The sequence below is a fragment of the Myotis nattereri genome (assembly GCF_964212035.1).
Source record: "Myotis nattereri genome assembly, chromosome: 16".
Taxonomy (NCBI): Eukaryota; Metazoa; Chordata; class Mammalia; order Chiroptera; family Vespertilionidae; genus Myotis; species Myotis nattereri.
The window spans coordinates 31706334-31732452 of NC_138091.1; the positions used below are offsets into that span (position 1 = coordinate 31706334).

Below are 26119 nucleotides of genomic sequence, written 5' to 3' on the forward strand. Positions count from 1 at the left end.
AACTGAAGACTTCATCAAATCATAAAGTTAGCGAGTGGCAGGAAGGCAGGGGTGGGCCCATGGGGTGCAACGCAGGTGTGCTGTGTAGCCCGTCATCCTTGTTTAATTTCCTTTCTCTCTGGCCCCAATTTGAATTGCCAAAATATGTTAGATTGCAGTGCATTATTTCATTCGCCTGCTTTGTAATTCCTCTTTACCACAAACAGATGAAAAACATAGCACTAAAGCAAATTGACAGCTCTTGAAATGAGAAAGATCTTTATCCTTCAGAGTGTTGATGTAGAAATAAGTGAAAGAAAAACATGCTTGTTGGGTCTTGAAGCAGCTTGGAATGGTCCCTTTATTTTTAAGGGTAGATGAGGGTTTTTCTCTCTCTCTCTTCTTTCTTCCCCTTCAGAGAGTTGTGTAGCTTGGGGATTACATAGAAGGGTTGGTTTTCCTGTCAATACTCATTTACAGAGATCTGAGCCATTACCTGGACATTAGGAGCAGGTGAGATGGTTTCCATCCTGGGGGTCAACAGAAGGAACGTGGGGTGTTCAGGTTGGCTTCAATACTTCAAAAAAGCCCTGGCCAGTTTGCTCCGTGGTTAGAGTGTCAGCCTGAGGACTGAAGGGTCATGGGTTTGATAACCGGTCAAGGGCATGTACCTGGATTACAGGTTTTGCAGTCCCAGTAAGGGTGCATGCGGGAAGCAACCAGTCCATGTGTCTCTCTCATGTCGATGTTTCTCTCTCTCTTCCCTTCCTCCCTCTCTTCCCCCTCTCTCCAGAAATCAATGGAAAAAATATTCTCAGGTGAGGATTAAAAAAAAAAAGTCTTGCCGAAACCGGTTTGGCTCAGTGGATAGAGCGTCGGCCTGCGGACTGAGGGGTCCCAGGTTCGATTCTGGTCAAGGGCATGTGCCTGGGTTGCGGGCACATCCCCAGTGGGGAGTGTGCAGGAGGCAGCTGGTCGATGTTTCTCTCTCATCGGTGTTTCTAACTCTCTATCTCTCTCCTTTCCTCTCTGTAAAAACTCAATAAAATATATATAAAAAAAAAGTCTTAAAAAAGTCTTAAAAAAAGTCTATTAGCCATCATGGTTACCCTACCTCAAACAGCATGAGAGACAACTAAAATGTCCAGGTATGCTTGCTTTAGACAGCCCTAGTCACCCCGTGCTGGCAGGAACCCCAATTTTACAATTATGAAAAGTCTTGACAAGTACATTTTCATGCTTCAGAAGTAGTAATAAGTAAAGTGTGTTTAATGTATGAAGTATCTCGAAGCATAAGATCCCTGTTTCAAAATTAAAACAAAAGAGGGGGGCCTTGGCGGCTTAAAAAAGAAAGTTGGAAATCACTGGATTTGATGTCTTTTGTATCTGAAATTTTTTTCTTTATCCTGCAAAATCTTTCTGAAAATCAATAAACACTTACTGTGCGCTCATTTATGTATTAGTGACTCCAGTGGGTGCTGCAGGTTTGCAGAGCTATCAAATTTTCTGAGGACCAGGGAAGACAATGAGACGGGTGGGGAACTGCCAACACAGACAGATACTCGTGTGATGATAAAATAGTATTTCAGAGCGTGATATGCCCGTGCCAGGTATGAGACACAGGTAAAGGATGTGTCTTTCCTCTGTAGAAAGACGCTTATTTATGTGCACTGTATCCAAATCAAGAGAAATTAAGGCAGAATTATTGGCATTATAAACTGATTGCTACTGGGTTTGTTGAAATAATGAGCCCCCTTGTGGTTTTTAAAACTTTGTTATTATAAATTTTTATTTTTCAATAGTGTCGGACTCACCAAAAGTTGTAAAAATAGCACAAAGAACTCTTGCATACCCTTCACCCAGTTTCCTATGGTATCTCCCATAATCTTAGCCCACTGTGAGAACCAGGGAATTGACGCTGGTAGGCCATGACCTCTGACAGGCACTCGTGTGTGATCGTGCACGCTTGCATGTGCACGGTTTTCTGAAATCGTATTGCTTGTGTAGTCTCTAGTGACCATTGCCACAGTCAGGACAAGAACCATTCCATCGCTGAAAAGAAACTCCTTATGCAATAGCCACCTCCCTCCCCCGCCGTCCCTGGCAACCACTAATCTGTTCTCCATCCCTATAATTTTGTCATTTCGAGAATGTTTTAGAAATGGAATCATACAGTATAGAAGAGCCTTTGAGACTGACGTTCCTCCGTCAGCGTAACTCCCTCAGGATGCATTCAGGTTGTGTGCCGGCAGCAGTTTGTTTCTTTCTGTTGCGAGGAGAGTTCCACTCTAGGGTGTGCTTCCGTTCCCCATCCTCTGTGAAGTCTGGGTGATTGGCATCCACCTCATTACAGCACAGTACCTACAGCCAAGTACCACGCCTGCGTGTGCTGTGTACTGGCCATAGCAAGTGCCTTCCTGTATGTAATTTCTCTTAAGGTTGAGGGGAAAGTTAATTGTGATCATCACACTTTTTACATGCAGACTTCGCCGCTCTGGAAAGCCTGGCCCAAGATGGTGTGTGGGTGGGATATGAGCCCACTCAGGCCTTACCTGGAGCCATGGAATCTCGGAGAGGCAGTTTTCTCCTCTGCAGAACAAGTGAGCTGGACTTACAGCTTTTTGGTTCTTTCCAGCGCAGATATTTGATGATCTCTCTGAACGCGAAGTAACTTTCCCAGGTGACCGAATCTGTAGCCTGTTGCTGCACTTGAACTTCATTCTCAGCATTTTGGAAGATGCTTTGGGAATTTAAAAGTAACAAAGCAGGATTCCTTGAAAATAGTTGGTGGTTCAGACCTTCCTTCTTCATTCTGCTGTTATTTGATAAGGTCTTTGGGTCAGGACATGAACTAGAGCACCTGTGGGGCCCTGGGGGTGATGTTAGGGACCAGGGGGCCGAGGAGATTGGCTCTCGCTCTCAGGCTGCCTTACAGGGAAGGAGCAGGTGTTTCTTCAGATGCCATTGAGCCCCGTTAAGAAGCTCTGGGGCGGGTGGTGCTTGGTGCTCTGATTCAGGTGCCTGACACCACGCAGTTCACAGGATCCTGCCGTGTGCCAAAATGGGGCTTCAGATCCGAGGACGCTACTATTTCAGGCCTCTCAGTGCTACTTCTGCTGAAGTCAGGCCTGAGCAGCTGGATCAAGGAGGTAGGGTGGAGACACTGAGTTTTTGAAGCTCCAGAAAGAGTTCAGAAGAGCCCCTGGAGAAGGGATTCCTACACTGAGAGTCACTTCTAATCCTGAGTCTGAGTTTCTGAGACTAATGGAACCTCCTCTCCTCCAGTTCCCAGCATTCATTCCAACACTGGGCTAAATTCCTCAGCATCACAGGCTGGTGGGGAGGGAAGGACCTGGGGTTCTGGAGGTCCCTGTGACCCCTTTACATCACCTCCCTCCTCCCCAGGTGCAGTCAGGAGAGAGGCAGGGCTCTGGAATCTGATGGACCAATCTACTCTCATCCCAGTGGCGGGAGACAGTGTGGGGTAGGGAGCCTCCCTGGCACAAGGGTGTCAGAAAGTCCAAGGGTCATTTTGAACCTGAATTGTTTTCATCTGTGCTCTGCAACCAACTCTGTGTTGGACAGAGTCTTAAGCAATATTGGCTTGATGAATAAATGTGTCACCTTGACAAAGCTCGCTCTCTCACTCATTCTCCATCCTCACTGGCCTTTCTGGTAAAGGGGCCCAGGTGGAGGTTCACCTACAGGGCCTGCACCCACCAGCTTCCTTCCTCAAGGCCCTGGGCTTTCCAAGGTGCAGAGAAGCCCTCTGTCCCATCAACACGTCATGCCCCCCGATCTGCCCCATTCTCCGGGCAGGAAGTAGATGCAAATGGCCCAAGGGATTGAAATCAGGATTGGAACCTAGACTTTCCAAGCCTCCAAAACCCCTCTCCCCTCCCCAGGCTTATGGCTGCAGCTACGCTTGTCACCATTCGAGATTGCATTGGCCACAGGAGATGCGGATGATTTTTCCATTTGGTCCTGATGTTTATTTCATGCCCATCAATATCAGCCTGTATTAGGACAGATGAGGTGGTTATTTACAGGCTGTGCATTTTCACACTTGGTAATTATAAACCCTCCCCCTGTTCGGTCAGAGTCGTAGAGATCTATTTTGGCAATTAGCAGTTTAGTATTTGTTTAATGGGAATGCAAGAGAGTGTTACGGCACATCAGCGCTCCACTAATGACGCGCCTGTCTCCTCTGGAGCTGGCAGGTTTGGGCCTTTTTCATGGTAGGTAAGGCCTGATGGAGAGAGGCTGGAGGGGGAGGAAAGGAGCATTTGGCAGCCTGTGCACACACTTGCACACATGCACGCATGCACGCACGCACGTGCTCACAACCAGTGCCGTCAACAGGCCATGGGTTTCCAGAGCATAGCCGCCGCCACTCGAAGGCGCCTCACACAAGAGGCCATTAGGCCAGATGCCATTTCCGTGTGACAGCTGTCAAGCCTGCTGGAACCAACTGCTTCTCCTCCATCAGTTCGTGCCCAGGCCCTCTCTCTCGGGGTCCCGGGCTTTGCCAGCTCAGACAGAAGGGAGCCCCTACCCTCCCCCCCACCCCATACATTCCCCAGGCAGACTCTCGCTTCCCTTGCTCAGTTTTGAGGTGGGTCGTCCTGGGACTGCTCCCCCAAGGATGTGCTGGTTCTGCTAGTGGCTGTCCTTTCTAAAAGGAAACATCCCCCTCTGTTTTTCCTTTCACTTTGCCTTTCTGATCATCCCCACTTCTGAGCCTATCACTCTCTCCTTTGTTAGCCATCACCTCTCTTAACCTTTTGCTAGGGCTCTAAGGCAGTGTTTGTTGACTGATTCATTGAGGAGACAATGGCACTGTAACCAGACAAAAAACAACGGCAGAGGTTCAGCTGCCTGACACAGCAACAGCGAAAGCAGGTGCTGATGCAAAAGGAAGAGGCTTTCTTTATTCAGGAGCCACACGACCTGGAAGAACGGCAGATTCCTGTCTGAAAGACCGCTCTCTCTTCCTGCCCCAGCCCACCGTTCTAACCGGGATAGGGAGGGGAGGGCTTTTACTTCTGTCCAGTTATCTGTGTAGCTTTTGGCACACTCAGCGCAAGACCCTCCTCTTGAGCCATCTTGGTCAGTGGGAGAGACTCCCCCAAGCTCCAGCCGACTGTCTACAGCAAGCATGTCAGACTCACGGCCGGCGGGCCGCATGCCTCGTTTCCTTAAATGAGGCGTGTGGCCTGCTGGCCAACAGTTTCACATGCTTGATCTAGAGCAGCGGTTCTCAACCTGTGGGTCGAGACCCCTTTGGGGGTCGAACGACCCTTTCACAGGGGTCGCCTAAGACCATCGGAAAACACATATATAATTACATATTGTTTTTGTGATTAATCACTGTGCTTTAATTATGTTTAATTTGTAACAATGAAATTGGGGGTCACCACAACATGAGGAACTGTATTAAAGGGTTGCGGCATTAGGAAGGTTGAGAACCACTGATCTAGAGTAATAGTACTATGCTAAGCCCTCGGGATTCAAAAAGGTAGAAGACAGTTAAGGGAGACCAGTAGAAAGACAGAGGGGCTTATCTGGTTTTAAATCTCGACTCCACCAGGTACTGCATGTGTGATCCTAGGCAAGTCAACTGCAGTGAGCCACAATTTTCTCATCTACACAGTGGGGCAAAAGTAGGTTTGCAGTTGGAATGGAAAATTATGCAATAATTAATAAATAATGATACAAGAATAAACTCTGTGTTTCATGTACTCCCAGCTATAAACCTACTTTTGCCCCACCCTTTACAAGGGTGTGATAATATCTACCTTGGAGCTATTGTGATAATTAAATGAGCTTTTTGCAAATTGCCTGTTAAGCTCCAGTGAGTGGTGGCTGTTATAATCATTTCAGGGGCACCAGCATTTCATAACTTAGAGTCTGATATCTGCTTGTGGACTCAGAATCTCTGAGCAGGAGGCTTTGCCTTCTGAATCAACAGGATAACGTTTAGAGACCCCAACCTCTCAACTCCCATGGACAAGTGTCCACTTGTCAACTCTTAACTGCTGTCTGGTGAACACAGGTGTTTATGTGTTTAAGTTAAAAAGTAAATAGGGAGCCCTGGCCGGTTTGGCTCAGTGGATAGAGTGTCCGCTTGCGGACTCAAGGATCCCAGGTTCGATTCCGGTCAGGGGCATGTACCTTGGTTGCGGGCACATCACCAGTGGGGAGTGTGCAGGAGGCAGCTGATCGATGTTTCTCTCTCATTGATGTTTCTAACTCTCTGTTCCTCTCCCTTCCTCTCTAAAAAATCAATAATATATATATATATATTTTAAAAAGTAAATAGGGAAAAGGAATGACCCCACAAGAATTTTTTTTTTTAAGTGAAAGTAGAAAAAAATAGGATTAGTAAAGAAGAGTCTTGCCAATGGGGATTTTCTGGCCTTCTGTGAAGAGTTTAGGAAAATGTACTTAGCACTCCAAACTAAAGAATGGTAATATTTGTTATATGTATTTCACTACAATAAAAGGGGAGCTTAGGAAAAGAAACTGAGTGGACTGTTTCTCTTGTTATTCAATTAAAGGCATGGGCATGAGTTAAAATAAGATGCACTTTCAGGTGGATGCAAACTAGAAGTTTTTGAATAAAGCAAGGAAGTGCCTAACCCAGTGGTTCTCAACCTTGGCTGCACATTAGAATCACCTGGGAATCTTTTTAAAATCCTGATTTCTGGGCCTCATCCTCCAGAAATTCTGTTTCTTTGTTATGGGGTGGGGCCACAACATTAGTAACAAAGAAACAGAATTTCCGGAGGACGAGGCCCTGAAATCAGGATTTTAAAAAGATTCCCAGGTGATTCTAATGTGCAGCCAAGGTTGAGAACCACTGGCCTAACCGGTAAGCTTTGAGGGTGGCTCCATGCTGCAGCAAGGAGGTGACAAGCACCTGAGATGGGGCAGGCAGGCAAGGGCTGGCCAGGTGAGATTTGGACTCAGGAGACCAGCAGCTGAGTCCTGGGCCCAGCCCCTGTCAGCTCCAGTGAGGAGACTGAGGCTCATAGAACAAGAACCTGGGGTTGTGAGGACCAAAACGATAATAATATATGTGAAAGTATTGGTGGTGGTGAGACGACAGCAACGAGTCTGCTATGTCTTCTTAAAGTCCTGTATCCAGTTTCTGAGCTTCTTTCGGAACAGAACTTTGATTCTCTTACCCTAAGACCAAGACGAGGTGAGGCGAGTCCCCTGAACGCAGCATGTGGTAAAGAGCCTGGCTGTTCCTGACTTCTGGCAGGGGAGAAAGAGCCCATCTGTAGGCAGCCGAAGGCCCACGTAATACCCTTCTATTCAGGGCCCATCTTCACATGTATGCGCTGTGATTAAGGCTCAACTCAGCTGTATTCACCCATTGAGAACAGGGGTTCTCAGCCTGGGCTGCACCCTGGAATCACGAGGGAGCTTTAACCGCTCCCCTGCTGGGCTCCCCACTCCAGAGGGCTGTTTAGCAGGTGGGGTGGAGCCTCGGCAGCAGGGCTATTAAAAGTTCTTCAGGTGATCCTGGTGAGCAGTCCAGGTTGACAACCACTTATCTGGACTTCAGTGAGCTGATGGGATTTCCCCGTCGGCTTCCTGTTCTCCTCTATTCTTCCCATTGGACGGCGATTACAGAGACCAGCCTCAGGCTTTGGTGGCTGGAGCTTATTGACTAGTCTCATTTCTATAAACTAGACCTCATTTCTGGACTTCGGGGTGCTTTGTTTCTGCAGACTGGTTGGGGAGACGTGGAGAACAGCGCCATCCTAGCCTGAGACAGCCCGGAGCTCAGGCTGCCTCTGTGTCCAGCACAAACGCCGGCCTCCCGTATACAAGTCTCCACTCCTGCGAGTTTAGTGCCTTGAGTTTATGGAGCATAATGCGGCCTGTGAAGTCCCACGCTATAGTATTGTGGTATTACATTTACAGGCATTTATTTAAACTAACACTTGAAGCGTTTGAGTGGGAGCAGGAAGCGAAATTCAAGGGCATTTGTTCTGGGGGAGTTTGAAGAGCTGCATTTCTTTTTTCTTTTTTTTTTCTTCCTTCTCCCTCTTCGTGTCTGGCCAGATAATTTAAGGATCATTTGAAGTGCCATTTCCTGCTGGGTTCTTGATATGTATGGTGTGTGGGTGTTCTGTATTTATATCCCAAGAGGAGTAGGAAATTTCTCAGGGTGTGCTGGCCACAGCAAAGCTCTGGGACATCCTCACAGAGCGGAGAGTTTGCAGAGGAATGGTGGTGAATTCCATGCTCCCAGCTGTCCCAGCCGGTTCTGCGGTCCGTGTTAGCATTCCAGGTAGAGAGTCTGTGCGAATGGATCTTAGGTGACCACCTCATACAATTCCCTCCGTTCACAGATGAGAAACTGAAAGACAGAGATGGGAGGTGACTTGTCCTCAGTGAGATCCCTGGAGATGGCAGTAGATCCTGGGTCCTGCCCATGGCTCTGTGCAACCCCGCCCGGCACGCTCCGCTGCCTCCTGGCACCTGCTGAGCTATTACCAGCAACTCTCCCATTTAGCCGCGTCCTAGGAACAAGTTTTCTTTGTTCCCGAATCAACGTCATTCACTTACTATGTCGTTGGGGAGCCAAAACCTCAGGCAGGAGAAGCAACAGTCTGGGGGTACATTCTAGGGCTCCAGCCTTTGGCCATCCAAGTTGACAAACAGAAGTTTTGATCTCTCCTTCCGGGAGCTTCTTTGCTTTGTGACTTGAAAGGTTTCCTCTTCAGTTAGTACAGGAGCTGGCTACAGTCTCACCTCTGGATGCGGTCAGCACCATCTGGCTGCTTCTAAAATCACCCAGCAAGGATGTCTGGCTCACAATAAATCTTTTGACTCATTATAGAGAGGGTTTGCTCATTCATTAAATGAATTAGGATTAGAGAGGCATCACCCACTGACTTGAGTGCTAATTATTGCTGATTTTCATGGTGCTCATTTAGTGAGGAGCATGTTGCCAATTTCTCTTTGGTGCTCCTGGGATCTCAGCCTCCACCCTTGCTGCTGGGGTGAGATTTAGAAGTGGTCCCTTCACACCCTAATACCTGTATTCCACTCGCATTGTGGAACCTGATAGTTTATGACTCAGCCCACTTTCTGCAGTTTATCTCCTACCACCCCTTTTCTTGCCTTTGTTCATTGACTGGAATTATTGAAACTGCCTGTGTATCTTAAAAAACTTTTTTTTTTTTTTAGAACAGGGGCCATGTTCGAGTTACCAATTGCTGTAAGAATGCTGTGTAACAAACAGCCACAAAAACCTCCGCAGCAGACAATAGCTGTTTATTTCACGTGTCTAGAGTCCACGGGGAGTGGTTCTCCTGATTGTGGCTGGGCTTGCTTGCACATTTTGGGGTTGACTAGCTGTCAGCGAGGCAGGCCTCAGCTGGGGCAACTGAGGGGACTTGGCCATGCTCCACGCGTCTCTCACCCTCCAGCGGGCCAGCCTGGGCATGCCCTTCTCAGGGGGATGGCGGAGGTGCAAGAGAGAACAAGCCGAAACAGGCACACCCTCTGCAGGCTGGGAATACCATTCTCTCCACCTCAGTTTATTGACCATAACAAGTCAAGTTCAGATACACGGGATAAGGAGGTCGACTCTGCTTCTTTGGGGAGAGGAGCTGCAAAATTACAGGGTAAAGGGTGTGCGGCCATGAGAGCAATCCCCCCACCAGGGACCTATATAATTTGCCTCTTCTTTGTACTTAGGCTGACGCTCTGCAAACAGTGAGTGCCTAATAAATATCTGATGCATGAAATTAATAAGTAAAGTTACCATTAGCTAGGTTTTCTAATCAAGATTGAATTGGCTGAGTGATGCACACATTAGCTGGTGTATCTGTTCGAAGGGTCCTGGTGGAATCCGAATTTTTCCTGCATTTGTTGCCAAGAAGTCCCTCTTCTTGTCTTCTTTCCCATCGTGCTTTCCCATCATCATTCTCAGGATTGTAGACTATAAACATCCAAGAGACAGGGAACAAAGGGGCGAAGGACTGCCAGACTGAAGTGCATCTCCTGCCCCCGGGAGAGAAATTTGTTTCCTGTATCGAGCGCCAAGTGTATGCAAAGAGGAGGAAGCGGCTCTGCCCAGTGTCTTTGACCTTTGCTCTTGTTTCTCATCCCTAGAGTAGCACCCAGAAAGTGGTCCACAGGCCCGGCGCGGCGTGAGCACTGCCCGGGAGCTGGGTGGAAATGCAAATGCACTGAATCAGACACTCTGGGGGTCTGTGTTTTCACAAGCCCTCCAGGTAATTCTGAGATGGATGGAGTTCAAGAAACCCTGCCCCAACCCCAGGCCATCGAGCTAACATTATAGCTCCCGCTGTTGACCCTCGGATGTGATGTGTGCATGGTGTACGCCTCGGAGAATGTGACAGAAATAAATGTTCAGGACACCCTGGTGTTCAGACCACGTTGGCTGTCCTCAGCCATCTCACATCCAAGTTACTTTCTCCTGCTTTGTCGTTCGCTTATCAGGGGTGGGCAAACTTTTTGACTCGAGGGCCACAATGGGTTCTTAAACTGGACCGGAGGGCCGGAACAAAAGCATGGATGGAGTGTTTGTGTGAACTAATATAAATTCAAAGTAAACATCATTACATAAAAGGGTACGGTCTTTTTTTTGTTTGTTTGTTTTTGTTTTATTCATTTCAAACGGGCCGGATCCGGCCCACGGGCCGTAGTTTGCCCACGGCTGGCTTAGACGCACCACCTAGAATGTCAGGGCTGCGTTTCCAACCTGCATTATGTTGTCAGAAGGCACATCTCAAGGTCAGGACAAGTTTCTTCTCTCAAAACAGACTGGGCATGTGCCAGGATGTGGAACAAATATGCTGAGGTCCAGATACCTCCCCTCCTTCTCACTTGCGAACCCCGGGACCATGAGGCTGGTGGGCCCCCATCTTAGTAAAAAGAAACCTGTAAGGCAGGGGAGGGCACTGTCAACCCAAAAGAAATCGCAGTGCTCACCTTGAGAAGGAGAGTGGTATTCCTTGAGGATGCATTTCACAAGAGTTAAGGGTTAGTGACCTGAGGTCAGGGGAACCTGTGTTCTGCCCCACACGGCCCATGTTCGTCCAGCACCTGAAATGCCTGGTCTGCATGCTGAAGTGGTGGCTGCACAGCCAGCTGATCTACCTGGGTTTCGTGTGTGTGTGGCGGGGGGGGGGGGGGGGGGGGCGCACAAACAGACAGACAGACAAAGGAAGTCGTCAGACACACAAAGGTATCAGCGTGTAGGCTCCTGGATTGGATACCAGTTACCTTGACTGTGCCCCTCATTTCCCCGGGACGGAGGAGACGCACACAAGCCACTTCTGTTTGATTCACATAGAACCGTGAGAACAGCCCGTATGTGAGGCCGTGCTTTTCATTCTATTCAGTCAGTCTTTGTGTATTCAAATTCTTCCCATTTCAGCTCTTGCTGTTCTGCCAGATTTCCATCGCATTGATGGCTTCTCTGAATTAATGTGTTTCGCAATCGCTGAAAAGTTTTCTCTCCCCCAAGCACCGGGGCTTATCCAGATTGATTTTAACCCCCTTTCTCTTTCCTCTCTAGCTATTTCTTAGATGTTTTATTTTGTAAAGTGTTAATGGAATTCTTCTCTCGCCCTGACACTTTATCTATTCGGGGGTCTTTGCCAGTCCCATTGTACAGCTGGACTACAGAGGAAAGAGCTCTATTTGTTCCAACAACGGCTGCCCTAAAAAACGTACACGGCTCCTCCCCTCACTCACCAGGCTGAGCGAACGTTGGAGGGCAGCGTCAGAAAATGCCCAGACTTAGAAAGAAAAAGAGGGAGCTAGTTATGTACTGATGAAAAGGGGGGGTTGAAAATACATTATTGTAAAAATTCAAAATATTTGTTTCCTAAGGGGATCTGAGTTTCAGCACCAAAATATGGCCAGCATAGAAGGAAGGCTGTTTTTCTTACTGTTAGACATTTTTAGCTCAAAATAAGGACTTGGCAAACATTTAGAAAATACGGAGAAGGGTGGGAAACAGATGTCACGTTTACCTGCGCGATACCCAGCAGGCCTCCCCCCCACCCACCCACACCCCAGGCTTTGGAATTCTAATGGAGGCCCAGGGTCTGAATCTGCAACACCATATGCTCAAGTGCGACTACTCTGTGTACAAACAAACCAGTTGGTCTTCTGGTGGTTTTGCCTGAGTGGTGCTCGGGAGGCAGACGCTGTGTTGTGTGTGGCCTCAGCAGGCGCCCGGGAGGCTTATCGAGCCTCTGGCCCAGGAGAGGTCTGCTGAAGGCGCCCCGTCTCCAACTAGCATCTCCTACCCCCATCAGCCTGATGCCCAGAGAGAGAGGGCGGCTCCCTGCTGGAGGAGCACTCACCATGCAAGGCCATTTTCCTCCCAGTGACTGACTTCAGAAATGGGGACCAGAAGGAGAAGGCCCCAGGAGCCTGTTTGTGCAGGCTCGGTTGCTTAGCAACAAAACGGGGCCCTGACTCCAGAAGAGAGTTTTAAGTGAGGCCAGTCCCTCCGAGGTTTGTGTCTGGCTTGCCTACCCCCCTCTTCCATTCTTACCCTGACTTTGCTTTTCCCCCTGTTATATTTGATAGCGTCTGGAAAAATGGATTTGATTTGTCTGGAGGCACCATTTTAAACCTGGTGTTATTGCTTTATCCAGTGCCTTCCCCCCCATCGGAGACTATGGTCTGGGAGGAGTGAGGAATGAATAACCTATGATTTCTTTTCTCAGCCAGCTGAGCTCAGGCCCCAAGCCCATTTGTGAGCCTTTGAGCTCCTGCGGACAGTGCTCAGACCTTTCTAACCACAAGCACACATGGAAGTCGCTCCAGGCTGAGCCTGCTGCCCAACACGTGGTTGTGCTGAGTGGAAAGACTAAAAGACAAGTGATCTCTTTTCCAAGTTTTCGTATTTCCAAATAGTGTTTAATGAGCAACTAGGACTTCTATCATGGAACCCCCCCCCCCCATAGACTATTTTGTGTGTTTTGTTAACATTCCTAACGCAGCTCTATTCTGTATTTGTTTTGCAGGTGGAGGATGCGATGCTGATGTTCGATAAGACCACCAACAGGCACAGAGGTAAGACCCCCAGTGTATGAAGGTTGCCCCTCTCACCTCAGTCCCACAGACAGAAGGTACAGTGACTATTCCAGAATGTAGCAGATGGAGTCGACCATCTGTTGAAGACCGGTATGAATGGAGGGCGACAAAGAGGCCAGATACTAGACAGTTCAGACACCCAGTTCCTTTTGGCTCGGGCGCTGTCACTGCATTGTGCAGCCACACCCAACGTCGTTCAGACATACCTCTCACCCTGGCTTGCTCAGTCCTCGCCGAACCTCAGCACCGAGTGATCCGAGTGGAAATCATTCACAGTAATTACTCAATTGAGTTTCCAATTTGCATTGGAGGAGGTGGTTTGGAGCACACTGTCAATCTAAAGAGCCAAAAAGAGAGAGAAGCCTTGCAGGCTGGTGCGATGTGGGAGCCGCACAGACCAGGAGGTGCCCTGTGCCCCTGAAGTGTCTGGAGCGCAGCTGCACTTGCATTTCCTCTTGTGCTCTCACTGCCCCACCCACGTCTCGGGAAATGGGTCTCCACCTGGGGTCTGTGAGCCCTGGGAACAACACACAGAATGTTTGATGTTTGCGCTTTTCTTGGGAGAGTATCCCGAGCTTTGGACAGATTCTCAAAGGGGTCTCTGACCTCCATTTCCCCCAAAAGAACATGTTAAAATTATTGCTTTAAACAGAAAATTGGAGGGAGCTAAAAAAATCCACCCCAGAGGAAGTAGGGTCAAAGGTTATGGTTCAGCGTTCTGTTCCGGTGTTGGGGGTTCCTATTAACAGGGCAAGATTCCTATTAACACGGCGTTAATGAGCAGAGCTTCCGAAGGGGCAGCGGCAGGAAGCAGGAAGCCGTGCTCTGGAGAGGAGCTGGAGTGAGCGAGTGTTTCCTTGCCACTTGGATTGCATTTAGATGTTGCTTGTGTTGTTTACACTCTTGCTGTCACCTGTGATTAGAAGCAGTTACCCAGCTCTGACGGTCTGTCTCCTGTTCCGAGCAGGCAGGCTGAGTGAAAGGGAGGAAGGAGTGGGAATCGTCGCTGGCAGGGGTGGGAGCAGGAGGCGGTGTCCTGCGTGCACCGGGTAGTCGGCCTCTCATGCATCATCTGCAGCGTCCTCAAAAGGGAGAATGGAGCCAAAACCGGTTTGGCTCAGTGGATAGAGCGTCGGCCTGCGGACTGAAGGGTCCCGGGTTTGATTCCGGTCAAGGGCATGTACCTGGGTTGCGGGCACATCCCCAGGGGGAGATGTGCAGGAGGCAGCTGATCGATGTTTCTCTCTCATCGATGTTTCTAACTCTCTATCTCTCTCCCTTCCTCTCTGTAAAAAATCAATAAAATATATTTAAAAAAAAAAAAAAGGGAGAATGGAAAATTGGGCCGGAAACTGGGGTGTCAGCGGCATGTATGTCGGGAAGAACTGGGGAGGAGTCGGGGGTGAGGAGGAAGGGGAGGCAAGGAGAGAAAAGAAGAGCTTACAGGTGAACATGTCTGCCTCTGTCCCCTGCATTGCTCAGGAGTGAGAGCAAGAGAGTGACAGTGATGAGCAGACCAGTTACCTGCAGCAGCATCCACCTGCATCTGTCCGAGTGGCGTCCACGGGCATTGTCTCTTTACATCTTCACAGCGGCCGCAGGAGGGTGGCTGTAATGCTGGGAAAGTCACTTAACTTCTTCATGCCTCAGTTTGCTCATCTGCAAAACGGGGATGATACTAGTACTTCCTAAGGTATTGTTCATTGTCACCTGTGCCTCAGTGTTAGCTCTTCGTATTATATTATCATCTTCTCCGTTTTGTTGAGAAAACCAAAGCTCAGAGGGGGTAACTGCCACTCCCAAGGTCAGAGCAGGCACTCAAACCGAGGACCGCCGCTTTCAGATTCCCCTCTTTCTCTGTTGTCTCCACAAGGGGATGGGTTTGTTAAGAATGTTTTTGTGTGTTTATATCCAGAGTGGGCGACGCCCCTCTGAACATGGCACTCGTCTGGGGTTCAGTGTTAGGATTTGTAATCCTGGGAGATCCCCAGCGGCTTCCAGGCAGTGTGGTTGTCGTTCTTCTTTGAATGTCAATGAATGAAAAGGTATTTTTAATCTTCTGCTCTGGGTCAGGCCCGGGACTAGAGGAGATGATCAGTCTCTCATTTCACCCTCAAAGATGTGCAGGGAATGAGGTTTGTCCTCTGAGGAGTGCAGTGACTCTCAGTGGCCAGAAACTCGGGACATCGGGCTCCCGGGGGCCAGGAAATGTTCTCTCTTACTTCTAACTCGTGCTGTGGGCATCCCTGGGTGCAGCGATGGGGTAGCAGCCCCTCTGTGACTGGGTGAGGGAGGCGTGTCCTGTTGTGCGGTGGAGGAAGCCCCAATCCACGGCCCAAAGCAGGCCCTCCCAAGTCAGGACTTCTGGTGGCCGTGGGCGGGGAGAGGCCCTGGAGCATGCATGGTCCTGCCTCAGCCGAGCAGGCCCCGCCTGGCCTCCTTCTGCCCTGCCAGAGTTTCCAGTTCCCATGGGAGATGCAAGACCCCTTACATCGCTAATGGAGCCAGAACAAGATGACAGGTGGGGTGTCTTAGTCAACAGTTATTAAGAATTTCAAGATGACAGCAGAGCATTCAACCCAAAATGGAGCCCTTCTGAGCAGGGGGGCCGTGTGTGAATGCACAGATCGCCCACCCATGAATGCATGGGGGGGTGGGGGGTGTCCAGCCTGATGCTGCTGGGGCGGGAGAGGAGAGGCAGGAGGGAGGCGCGCCCAGAAGTTTCACCAGGAAGGCCCTGACACGCTGCGGAAGCCTGCTCCCCAGTTCCCCTGGGTGGGTGGGAGCTTGGCCCCTACCCTTCCCCAGCCTCTCCACAGCTGAGGAGGAGTTTCTCCTTGAACTGGGGGCTGAAGCTGGGGCGATACTTCAGTGATTCGGAGCAGTTAGGGGAGGAAAGAAACAAATTATGTGTATGGATCCGGGGCGGGGTGGGGGGCGGGGGCCAACCCTGGCCTGATGGAATGTGCACTTGGAATCAGGTGATAAGCACAAGAAAATAAAATCCTCTGCAGCCACCTTGCCCAGCCTTCCCTTCACCTCCTCAGCTTCCTGGTTGCCCTGATCTTATCAAGAGGAAAGTGCTGCAGCAGCAGAAGCCGGGGACACCTCCCAGACGGGTGCTGCCTCCGGCTCACTTCTTAAAGAGCCCGGCCATGAGTCTGTCGTCCCAGCACTGGCTCAGCCCACATCCAACTTCTAACCGGACCTGCCTGCCGGGCAGCCTGGGGCGTTGGCTCGTCCTGAAGCCCAGGCATTCTGAAAACCTGTGTCCTTGGAGCTGTGGCAGCTGCTGTCAGGGAAACGACCAGGGCCTGGGCCTGGCCTTGGTCGGGTGCAGCCGGCCATGTGCCATTATGAGACAGGTCAGGGCAGAATTTCCACTCCTTGCCCCACAGCGGCCCCCTCCTGCCCGCGTTCCCTGCCGGTCTTTAGGGACGAGGGTGGCCCTCAGTTACATTGGCACAGCAGTTTCTTCTGTTCCCATATTACATCTGCACTTGGACCTGCTGGCACCATGGGAAAGGATTCAGGGGACAGGAGACAGTGACCCCCCTCCCCCCCCAGGATGTGTGTCCCCTGCCCTGGAACAGGAAGAAGATTGAGCAGCAGCTGACTCACACAGAGGGACCCCCTCCCAGCTCCACTGCCCCTTGATTGCAGTGGGGGACATTCCCTAACCTCTCTGAACACCTCAGGCTCCTGCTCTGGAAACCTGGGAACTGGGTGGAGGAGCTCAGGGCCGGACATATGCTTCCAGCGTTTAGCTTTCTATCTGAGAGACTGTCCAAGATGAACTCCTTTTTCTATTTTAATTTTCTTTACTAGGGAAGGGAGGTGAGCAGTTGTAGGTTCTTCCCCCGAGGGGAGGATTAGCGTGCAGGAGTGTCCCTGGTGAGGCGGAGAAGAGAGGCAGAGCCCACCTGGGATGCCCCGGGGGATCCTGAAGGCCACTGTCCCCAGCTGGAGTGAGAGGGCCGGGCTTTGCACCTGCATGTTCATCAGTCGTTGGATGCAGATGTGACCTTGGGCTTGTCCTGAGGAAACCTGGAGGGGCAGACCGCCGGGGCCTTCCTCCAGCAATGGGTCCTGAAGGGGGAACTGGGTCCCCTCCCGCACACACCATGTGGTCTAGCGGGTTCTGAGTTCACCAGGCCATGTGAAACAGCACTCCCTGCGCACTGAGGCACCAAGTACTTGCACAGTGCCCGCACGCACTGTGGAATTTCTGTGACAGTCATAGGTGAACCCAGCTGCCCGAGTCCCACTCTTGTCAGATGGAAGCCCAGCGTCATGCTGAGCAGGGGCTTAAGCAGGGGAGTTGCTGATTTTAAGGACTTGAGCACCTTCCACGCCCATTCTTCTTAGTGGACTACAGTATACCTCCATTTCCAGATGGAGAGACTGAGGCACATAAAGTTTTGGATTGCCCGATAGGTTCCTATAGCTGGGCAGGAGCTGAGCCGCTAGGAGAAGCTGGGGCCTTCCTCAGCCTCGCCCACCACCTTATTTCCTGGCTTCCGCGGGATTCTTTGTTACAGGAGAGGGAGGGTGGTGGCTTTCCGATTTCTCGGTCATTTCATTTGCTCTCTAGAAGTTATTGGAGGTGGTCGGGAAAATATTGGGCTGATCATCACAGGATTTAATCATGGGGGAAGTTTGTTGCTTTATCCTTGCAAAACTCAGATAAGATTGTGAATTCAGCATTAGTATCGATCCCAGAGTGGAGCTGGCGGGGAGGGGCCAGGAGGGAAGAAGCCACAAGCTGCTGTCCTTTCTATTCCCTCTTTGGTTGGCAGAGACGGAGAGGTTGAGCCCAGAGGGAGGAAGGGCTGTGGTTCAGGTCTCTCTCCCCACGCCAGCCCTGTTTGAGAACGTGGGATGTGGAGAAGCTGGTTGCTGAAATAACATCTCACACTCACCTCCTTCGGGGGGAAGGGAGCCCCTTCCATGGGCATCATTCCAGGGGAGCCTCAGCTGTCGCTCCCCTTGGCCCCAGGGCTCGGGGACCATGAACCATGCACCGCTGGGTCCCTCTATGTCTGGCCCATCAGAGGAGGCCCGGGTGGTCGGGGGCCCAACGGAAAATGAGCCTGTGTCTCTGAAGCTTATCGGGTGCCTGGTGAGGGTCAGCTGGAGAGGGAGTGGGTACAGAAGGGCCGCAGCCTTCTCCCTTCCTGTGGCTTCCATTACCCAGCAGGCCTGTTTGCTCTAGAACAGGGCCAGAGGCAAGGAACAGGATACACCAGAGAAAATAAAGATCAGTGTGATGGATGACTCCTCTCCCAACTGTTAGCAGTCGCTTATTAAGTGCAAGGCTAATGGCTTTGGAGAGGAACCGCGGCTCAGACACAGTGTCCAGTCCCCACAGGGCCCCTCGCTGTGCCGACCTCAGCCCCAGAGTGGTTTTGCGACCCGCAGACGGGCCTTTCCCAAGGGGGCTGGGAATGCACAGTGCTGGACCCATGCAGCCTGAGGGAGGAGCTTTCTGCAGGCTCAGCCTCAGGGCAGTTGCACTGAGCTTGGCTTCTCCCATGAGCCTTACAACGGCTCTGCCCCAAAAAGCAGCTGGCTGAAGTTTAAAGCCTTCATAATTTGTGTAATCAGTTTATTTATGAAAATGGTGCCAGGAGGATGGAGCCGAAACTGTGATAGAAGATAATGCTTTTCTATGGAGAAAAAACAGTCCTTAATGTCCTGACTACCTGCCAGACACTCACTTTTGAAATTGACCTCTGAAGCCCGTACCGACTCTTTTATGTACACTAAAATGATGGAGAATCAGTGTAGTGATTTATGTGCTTTGGTGCCTATTTCCTAAGGCAGGGGGCGGGCATGTATAAAGAGTTCCACAAAGGTGTTAAATTAAATTAAAAATAAAACAGCATTGCTTCATTCGTAGGGTGGGATGTTGAAGATAACGCATTCATGTTTTTCCCAATGTGATCCCAGCATTCTGACTGTTTCCCTGGGAAGGAGGCTTGGGGACTCTGCAACCTGTAACTGACATTGTGGGATGGAAGGAGTTTGGGTGGGAAGGGTCCTTGGATAGAGTAGAAAGTGGGATTAGGGTTCGAGGAATCACACTGGTGATGACACTGGTGCTGATGTGACCTGAAGGCATCTTATAAAATTCTGCTCCCACGGCTGGAGGATTTGCTGCTGGGTCTGCCTTCCCCGGGCGGACTGGTGCCCTTTGCATTTCGCCACCTCTCAGGTCTGTGCTAGTTGCTCCCATCGCACTCCACCCCAAGTCTGAGATGTGGGTTAAGTAAGGGGTTTGCGGGACACCTGGAAACCAGCAGCTGATCATTATTGGCACTGATCCAAGTCTGCACCTGAATTGGAACCCCTTTGACAAGAAAGCTGCGGGTCTGTCAGAGACCACAAACACCGACCAGGGTCTCACATACTGCGCGTCCCATCATTCCCTCGTGCAGTGCAGCCATCTCCAGGCCCAGGCTCTTCACTGCAAGTGGAGGTCTAGATCTGGTTAAGCGGGCCATTGTCAGTGCAGGGCAGCTACATAAGAAATATTGGTGAACTAGGACTCGAGGGCAGACTCAGGGTGGGGCAGGAACTCAATACCATTGAGTCTCCTCCGGGCCACTCAGAAGAGACCAGCAGGCAGGGGGCTGGCAGTGATGTGGGCACTGATTGCTGCCTTAGGGCACTTGGCGAGATTTTATTGGCTTCAGTTACGTGCAGGTGTGACGTTGGGCACGCTTAGGTTAGAACGAGGAAGGACCGACAAGTCCCACAGTGGCCTAAGCAGCCTCTCACCTCCACTAGATTCTCAGAACCCAAGAGTCTGTGCTTCCGCCTGGGCTCATTCTAAAGCCAGGGCTGTGTGAGTGGGGTGGGCGTGCTTGTGCACTCACCCTGAGTGGGGCACCCTTGCAGGGCTTTGCCAGAGGTCAAGCAACCTTGCCCGCCGCCTGGCACCCAGTACCTGCCCCTCAAGGCCTGGCCTGTCACCTGACCCATCTCCGCTCCTCCTCAAGTGCTGAGATAGAAAGTGGGATGAGAGTTTGTGGAATCGCAAACAAGGAGTCCATGAGGAATATCAGCAATAGAGGGTGAGGGAGGGGAGGGGGTGAAGAGCCACAGCCCCCACCCTGAGCCATCTTTCAGAGACCAGCGCCTGGAGCTGTCTGCACATTTTATTTTCTCGTTACATAAACACCATCAGCCTTCCCGAGAAATCGGTGCAAACATGACCTCGCAAATAACCAATTAAAAGGGCAGGGTTGAAGGGGAATGTGACTTTGAAAACGTGTCGAGGAGGGCATTAAAGATTCCTGGAGATACCCCAGCCCTGGCAGCATCGATCTGAGACCATGATTTTATTCCTGACAGGAAAGCTAGGAACGCGCTTTAATGTTTCCCCCTGAGCTAACCGAGTTCCGGAAGCGCCCATTCCCGGCTGTCTCTGGAGATATTAATCGACACAGTAGCTTGGTTTGTCTTCACCTGCTTTGCTCCGTAGACGGGGAGGATTACAAAACCCTTAACTCGCGAGCAACGGGGCTGGGGACGGGTGCCCAGGGCCAGGGGAGCTTGTGAACCCGGGGACCTTGGCTCCCTGGAGGCTGTGGTTTCTTTAGCACAAGTGTAAACCCTAAACTTCTTTCCTTTGGAATAAAAGCTCTGGCACCAAAAGGGCGGTGAGCGAATAGGTCTTCCCGCCCCCCTCCTGGCGGCGGCCCCCGGGAGCAGGGAGTGGGCCCGGGTCAGCAACTGCACTGACCCAGAAATGACTTTTGTGGAGGGACAATGAGGCTTTTGTTCGGCCCTGTTCCCAGAGAGGCCCAGGCTCTGACGCTCGTGACATGTTTTAAGATCTCGGGGAGGGAAGAGGGTGGAGGCCTGACGAGAAAGGAGCCTTCAGCTTGGTGACCTGATTTAAAGCACCCCCTTTCTTAGATCGCGGTGCTGCTAGGGGTCATCGCGGGGCGGCCCAGGGAACCAGCAGCGGGGTTCCGCTGCCTCCTGCTGGGCCTGGAGGCTCCTGGGGAAGCCCAGGTTACTGCGTGGCTCCGGACCTGAGCCTCCACTTTGAGCCTCACGGGTCAGAGGGCGCACGCCAGCTCCTCTGAAGCTGTGTGTCGGCAGCGGTGCTGGAGAGAGTGTCGCTTCCATGGCGGCCATGCTCAGTTTCAGCCCAGCTTCCCCTTGGGCCCCGCGTGGCTCCCTGTGGAGTGGCTCACCTCTTCGTAGGAGGTCGTGAATCAGCTGGTAAAGTGCCCACAGCACGCGGTCAGTGCCCAGTGGTCTTACTTCTTTCTTTTCCCCCTTAAAGGAGACCATCAGTTTTAACCTCTTTAGGTAAACGAAAACCTGTGTTTGAATTTTTAAGACTCTAGTCTTTAAAAATAATTTCCCCCCTCTCCTCACACGCAAAATGCCTGCTTGCATGTACATAGAGTATTTCCGAGAGGATACCCACAAAACGGGTCAGAGTGAAATGGCACACGCTCTGGACCTTGAATCTAAGGCTCTGTGACTTAGTAGCTGTGTGACCGTGGCAAGTCGCTGTACTCCTCTGTGGCCCAGGCTTCTCATCCATAAATAGGAACGATGATATTGGGCTCGCCCGAGGCATACATCAGTAAGTGTGACAGCAGGTCCTCGAATGTGTTTTATGTGCATGTGCATATACTCATAGATTGCAAATACACATAAATAAAGACAGCATTTGCTTATGTGGACGAGGATTACGTGACCACAGGTACAGAGAGGCGGGAAACCTGTTATTGTATACTCATTTACCTTTTGCATTTTTGTACCGTGTGCACTCATTACCTATTCAAACATTTACTTCCTTATTGTGAGCTTTTAAAATTCATTTCAACTTAAATTGTAAATGTAGTAATGTAACAAGGTGGGAATTTTTTTAATAAATGTCACCCATCCCTAGCACAGAAACTGTTGTCGCTGTACCTTGTTTCTGACGTTATGTGTAAATGTTTTTACACTCGGTTGTGATTGTGGGGTCGGTACGATATGTGGTATCTCAGACTTTGGAGGAGGTACGGGCCCTGCCTCACCTGAGGTTTCTGTCCTGCCCGGCGGAGGGACTGGGCAGCTCCTTAAAAGACATGATTGTATGCAGCCCAGAATCCTTTGCCTCTGAGTCGCCTCTGTCTTTTTTTTTCCATAAACAGAGAGTCAGATAGATAGATGAGGATTTTCTTAGTATTTCCTGCTCCTCCCAGACAACGTGCTATTAATAGACTAGCCAGACTCACCCAGGTCTGAAAGGAAATCAGTTTGCTTGAGTTTATTCCAGACCAGAGGGGAGACCCTTCGTTCTAGGAGGTCAGAGTGCTTTTTAATTCAGCAGGAAAAAAAGAGTTAAAGGCATCTTCCGAAACCAAATTATGATTAATAAACATGTGGGGACCTTACATCATGTGGCAGCTGTGTCCTGTACCCCAGTCAGTGAGGCCCCTGGGTGTCTGGGCCCTGTGACGATCAGGTTAGAGCTTAGGTCTGAAGTCACACCACTGGGTTCAGATGTTAGAGCTACCACGAATGAGCTGTGTGACCTTGGGCAAGCCACTAAACTCCTCTCAGCCTCCGTTTTCTCACCTGTAAAATGGAACTAACATTATTAACTCGTGGACGGGTGAGGCTTAAGTGAAATGATCTGTGGGAAGCATCTGATGCCTAGGAGACTACCTGTAAATTTAACTTTATTGTTATAAGAAGTACTGTTCTTTTACCGCTAATAAGAATACTGTTACTGTCATTCCCTGGGGAATAAAGGTGAAGGCATGCTAATGGAGGAAAGGTTAACACTCTAGATCAGTGGTCACCAACCTTTCGGACCTCACGGACCACCAGTGGTCTGCAGATCACCAGTTGGTGACCACTGCTCTAGTTAACTGTTGCCAGATGCTGTCAAGTTTTCCAAGATGGGAGGGTATTGTGGCTGAATTGTAGTCCCCCAAAAGGTATACTGAAGTCCTAACCTCTGGTCTCTCAGAGTGTGACCTTATTTGGAAATGGGTTCTTTGCCCTGGCCAGTGTGGCACCAAAAGGTTGCTGGTTCGATTCCCAGTCAGGGCACATGCCCCTGTTGCAGGCTCCTTCCCCAGTAGGGGGCGTGCAGGAGGCAGCCGATTGATGTTTCACTCTCAAATTGATGTTTCTCTCTTTCCCTCTCCCTTCCTCTCTCTCTCAAAATCAATTTAAAAAAATAATAAAAGAAATAGGTTCTTTGCACATGTAATGAAGTTAAGATGAAGTCATACTGCAGTAAGTTAATTCAGTGTGACTGGTGTCCTAAGAAGAGGGAGGACAGGTGAAGAGAGACACACAGGGAGGATGTCACGTGACCACAGAGGCAGAGAGTGGAGTTATGCAGGTATAAGCCAAGGATGGCTGGCAACCCCAGAAGCTAGGAGAAAGGTGTGGGACAGACTTTCTCCTAGAACCTTCAAGAGAACCTGGGCCCTCTGATAGCTTGATTTCAGACTTCTGGAACTGCAAGAGAGTAAATTTCTGTTGTTTTAAGCCCCTCCAGGCTGTGGCATTTGCTACAGCAGCCACATGAAACTAATCCAGAGGGCTAAGCATTGCTATTTATTGGACACATTCCCTTGCTGACCACTGGCCTGCAGCCCCAGTGGGCACTCCCAGCCTTGCCCCCGGCACATCCACGCCAGGGCTGCTTCCTCAGCAACACTGTGCAAGAGAAGACCTTCTACCCAACGGAGAACACAACCCCTCAAATCCTGACATGGTTCATGCCTGACCAAGTCTGTGAAGCCAAAGACCCCGAAATTGACCTCAGGATGTTAAAGTACTTTTTGGTCCAGAGACCCTTGAAGAACGCTGAGGTTTACATTTTTATTTAGTAGCTTTTAGAGCTCAGTCATTTCTTTATAAGCCAAGGAATAACCAATACACTTGGGAGTTGTCCAAACTCCCAGCTCCAAGAATGTGAACTATAATCAGTGTTTCCAGTTGGTTCATTCAACTCAGCTGTTTAGGGCTATAAAAATAAGGCCAAAAAAACAAAACAAACCATTAAAAAATAAGTAGAGGGAGAAGGAAAAGAAGAAGAAAGAGGAGGTCAGAAGAGCTCATATGTACAGCAATGCAAACCTTGCCATCCTTCCATACCTGCCCCGACTTCCACCCTGGAAAAAAATAAGAAAGAAAAACACAGCGAGACAACACTAAACCTGCCTAACAGACTCCTCGGTTTCTTTCTGTTGTCCCAGAAACCCTTCCAGGCAGGAACATTTGCCAAATTCAATCCTAGAGTGAGTTTCTGAGATTAATGCAGTTGAGGGTCAACGTGGTACCACCTGCAGGTCTCTGGTCCCGGCCGGTGGGCACCGCGATAATTAATAGTTGGAGCACTGGGTGGATGTGCTTCTCTTAATCCTCAGGTTTGCTTGGCAAACCCGGCGGCACATAAAAGTAACTGCCAGGATTTCACAGTGATCAAAGTTGTGTGCCTTTGAGCACTCCCTACAAATCTGAAATTTCTTCCTCAACTTGCCAGCCCGTCTTGATATCCGGAGATAATTGAAAGCGCCTCCTTCTCCCTAAGTGTCTCCAGCGTTGGTGCCCGTGTCCCAGCGCCGCCCCACCCCCCCCAGGCGGCAACGGTGGCGCCTCTGCACCAGATCTGCAAAGTGCGCAGTGCTGACATCCGATTTATTATCTCGGAGTCTGGGCCGGTTCGTGGATGATTCATGACTCCGCTTGCCACCGCCGCTGGAGGTGACATCATCCATTCTGGGCCCAGAATAGACACAGAAGCAACAGTGGCCCCTGCTTTGTGTGTCTCTCGCCCGTCCTGGGCTCCCGCCCGCCCCACTCCCGGCAGCTGTGTGTCCACTGAGGAGGAGTGTTGGTGGACCCTGAGAGCCCAGCGGGACTGTCTCCGAGCAGGAGGACAGAGAGGTGTCTGCTGCCGTAGCTGCACAGTAAAGCAGGGAGGGGCGCTTCCTCAAAGTTCACCTCTTCCCCTTACGCTCCTTTAGTTGGAGTTTAGATTTCCCTTATAGCTCAGTGAGCCACTTAACTTGCGTGGCCAACTTGCGTTTCCTCACTCAGAGACAGGGTTGGTTGGGAAGGTTGGGTGACGTACATCATCCCACAGCTCAGCATTAGACGCCCATGAGATGAATGATGGTTGTCACGTCAGAGGTCTGCACTGCCTCTGTTGCACATTAGAATTCCCCGGGGAGTTTTTAAACCAATGCCTGAGGCTAATGTGCAGTCAGGGCGAGGAACCCCTGGGCCAGATCTGCCAGGATCCTTCTGGCTTTAAACCCACAAAGCAGTGCCGCCAACCAGGTCTCTGACTCGGACCTGTGTCTGGGCAGTGAGATGGGAACCTTGGCATGTGCCCTGGAGTGTAGGAACTGTGCGGGGGCCTGGGGGGGGGGGTGACTCCTTCACGTGAGCGGCCTTTGGTGATCCATGTGGGGAGTGGGAGGTATAACTACCAGTGTTTTGTGTTGGTTCCGGCTCACTCTCCCCACCTCAGCCTCCTTGCTGCTTGCTACCCCCCAAGACCTGCTCTAGCAAAATGGAGGCGCTGCCGTCTGGTCTGGATGGAGGTGTGGGAGCTGCAGGTGCCTTCTGGAGAGGGCTTGGAGAACTGAAGTGTTCGGAAACACTCGCTTCTTCCAGAACCTAGGGAAGGAGCGATTACCCAGCAAACTTTCTTATGAAGTGTGTGTGTGTGTGTGTGTGTGTGTGTGTGTGTGTGTGTGTGTGTAGGGGGCGGTGGGATGCTTTTGTGTCATTGTAGCTGCCCTTGGCAGCTGATTTGAAAGAAAGACTAAAAATATTGGTTCCCTTGTAAGTAAAATCAATCCTGTATTCCTCCCTCCGACCCATGATGCCCTGGGCTGGGGGAAGTACCAGGATTTAAGATGTTATGCACTTGGTTCTCAGAAGCCAGGTAGAAAGCCGGTAGTTCGAGATTTCCAAATCTCCCTACTTCCAAAATCTCTAGGCTTGGCATCTTAACATCTCCTTTTAATTAAGTTGATTCATTTGC

The 26119-nt window shown here is 50.4% G+C and overlaps 1 protein-coding gene across 11 annotated transcripts in view; it reads left to right on the top strand.

The window, feature by feature from the left end:
* MSI2 (musashi RNA binding protein 2) overlaps nt 1-26119 on the top strand; it is a 348010-nt gene that overhangs the window by 215794 nt on the left and 106097 nt on the right. For all 11 annotated transcript variants that reach the window (XR_013996953.1, XM_081109236.1, XM_081109240.1 and 8 more), the window contains exon 7: nt 13017-13065. Coding sequence is in view for 10 of the 11 variants with exons in the window: in XM_081109236.1 (XP_080965362.1) it covers nt 13017-13065 (49 nt within the window). In the remaining variant the exon portion in view is untranslated. The remainder of the gene's footprint in view (nt 1-13016; nt 13066-26119) is intronic.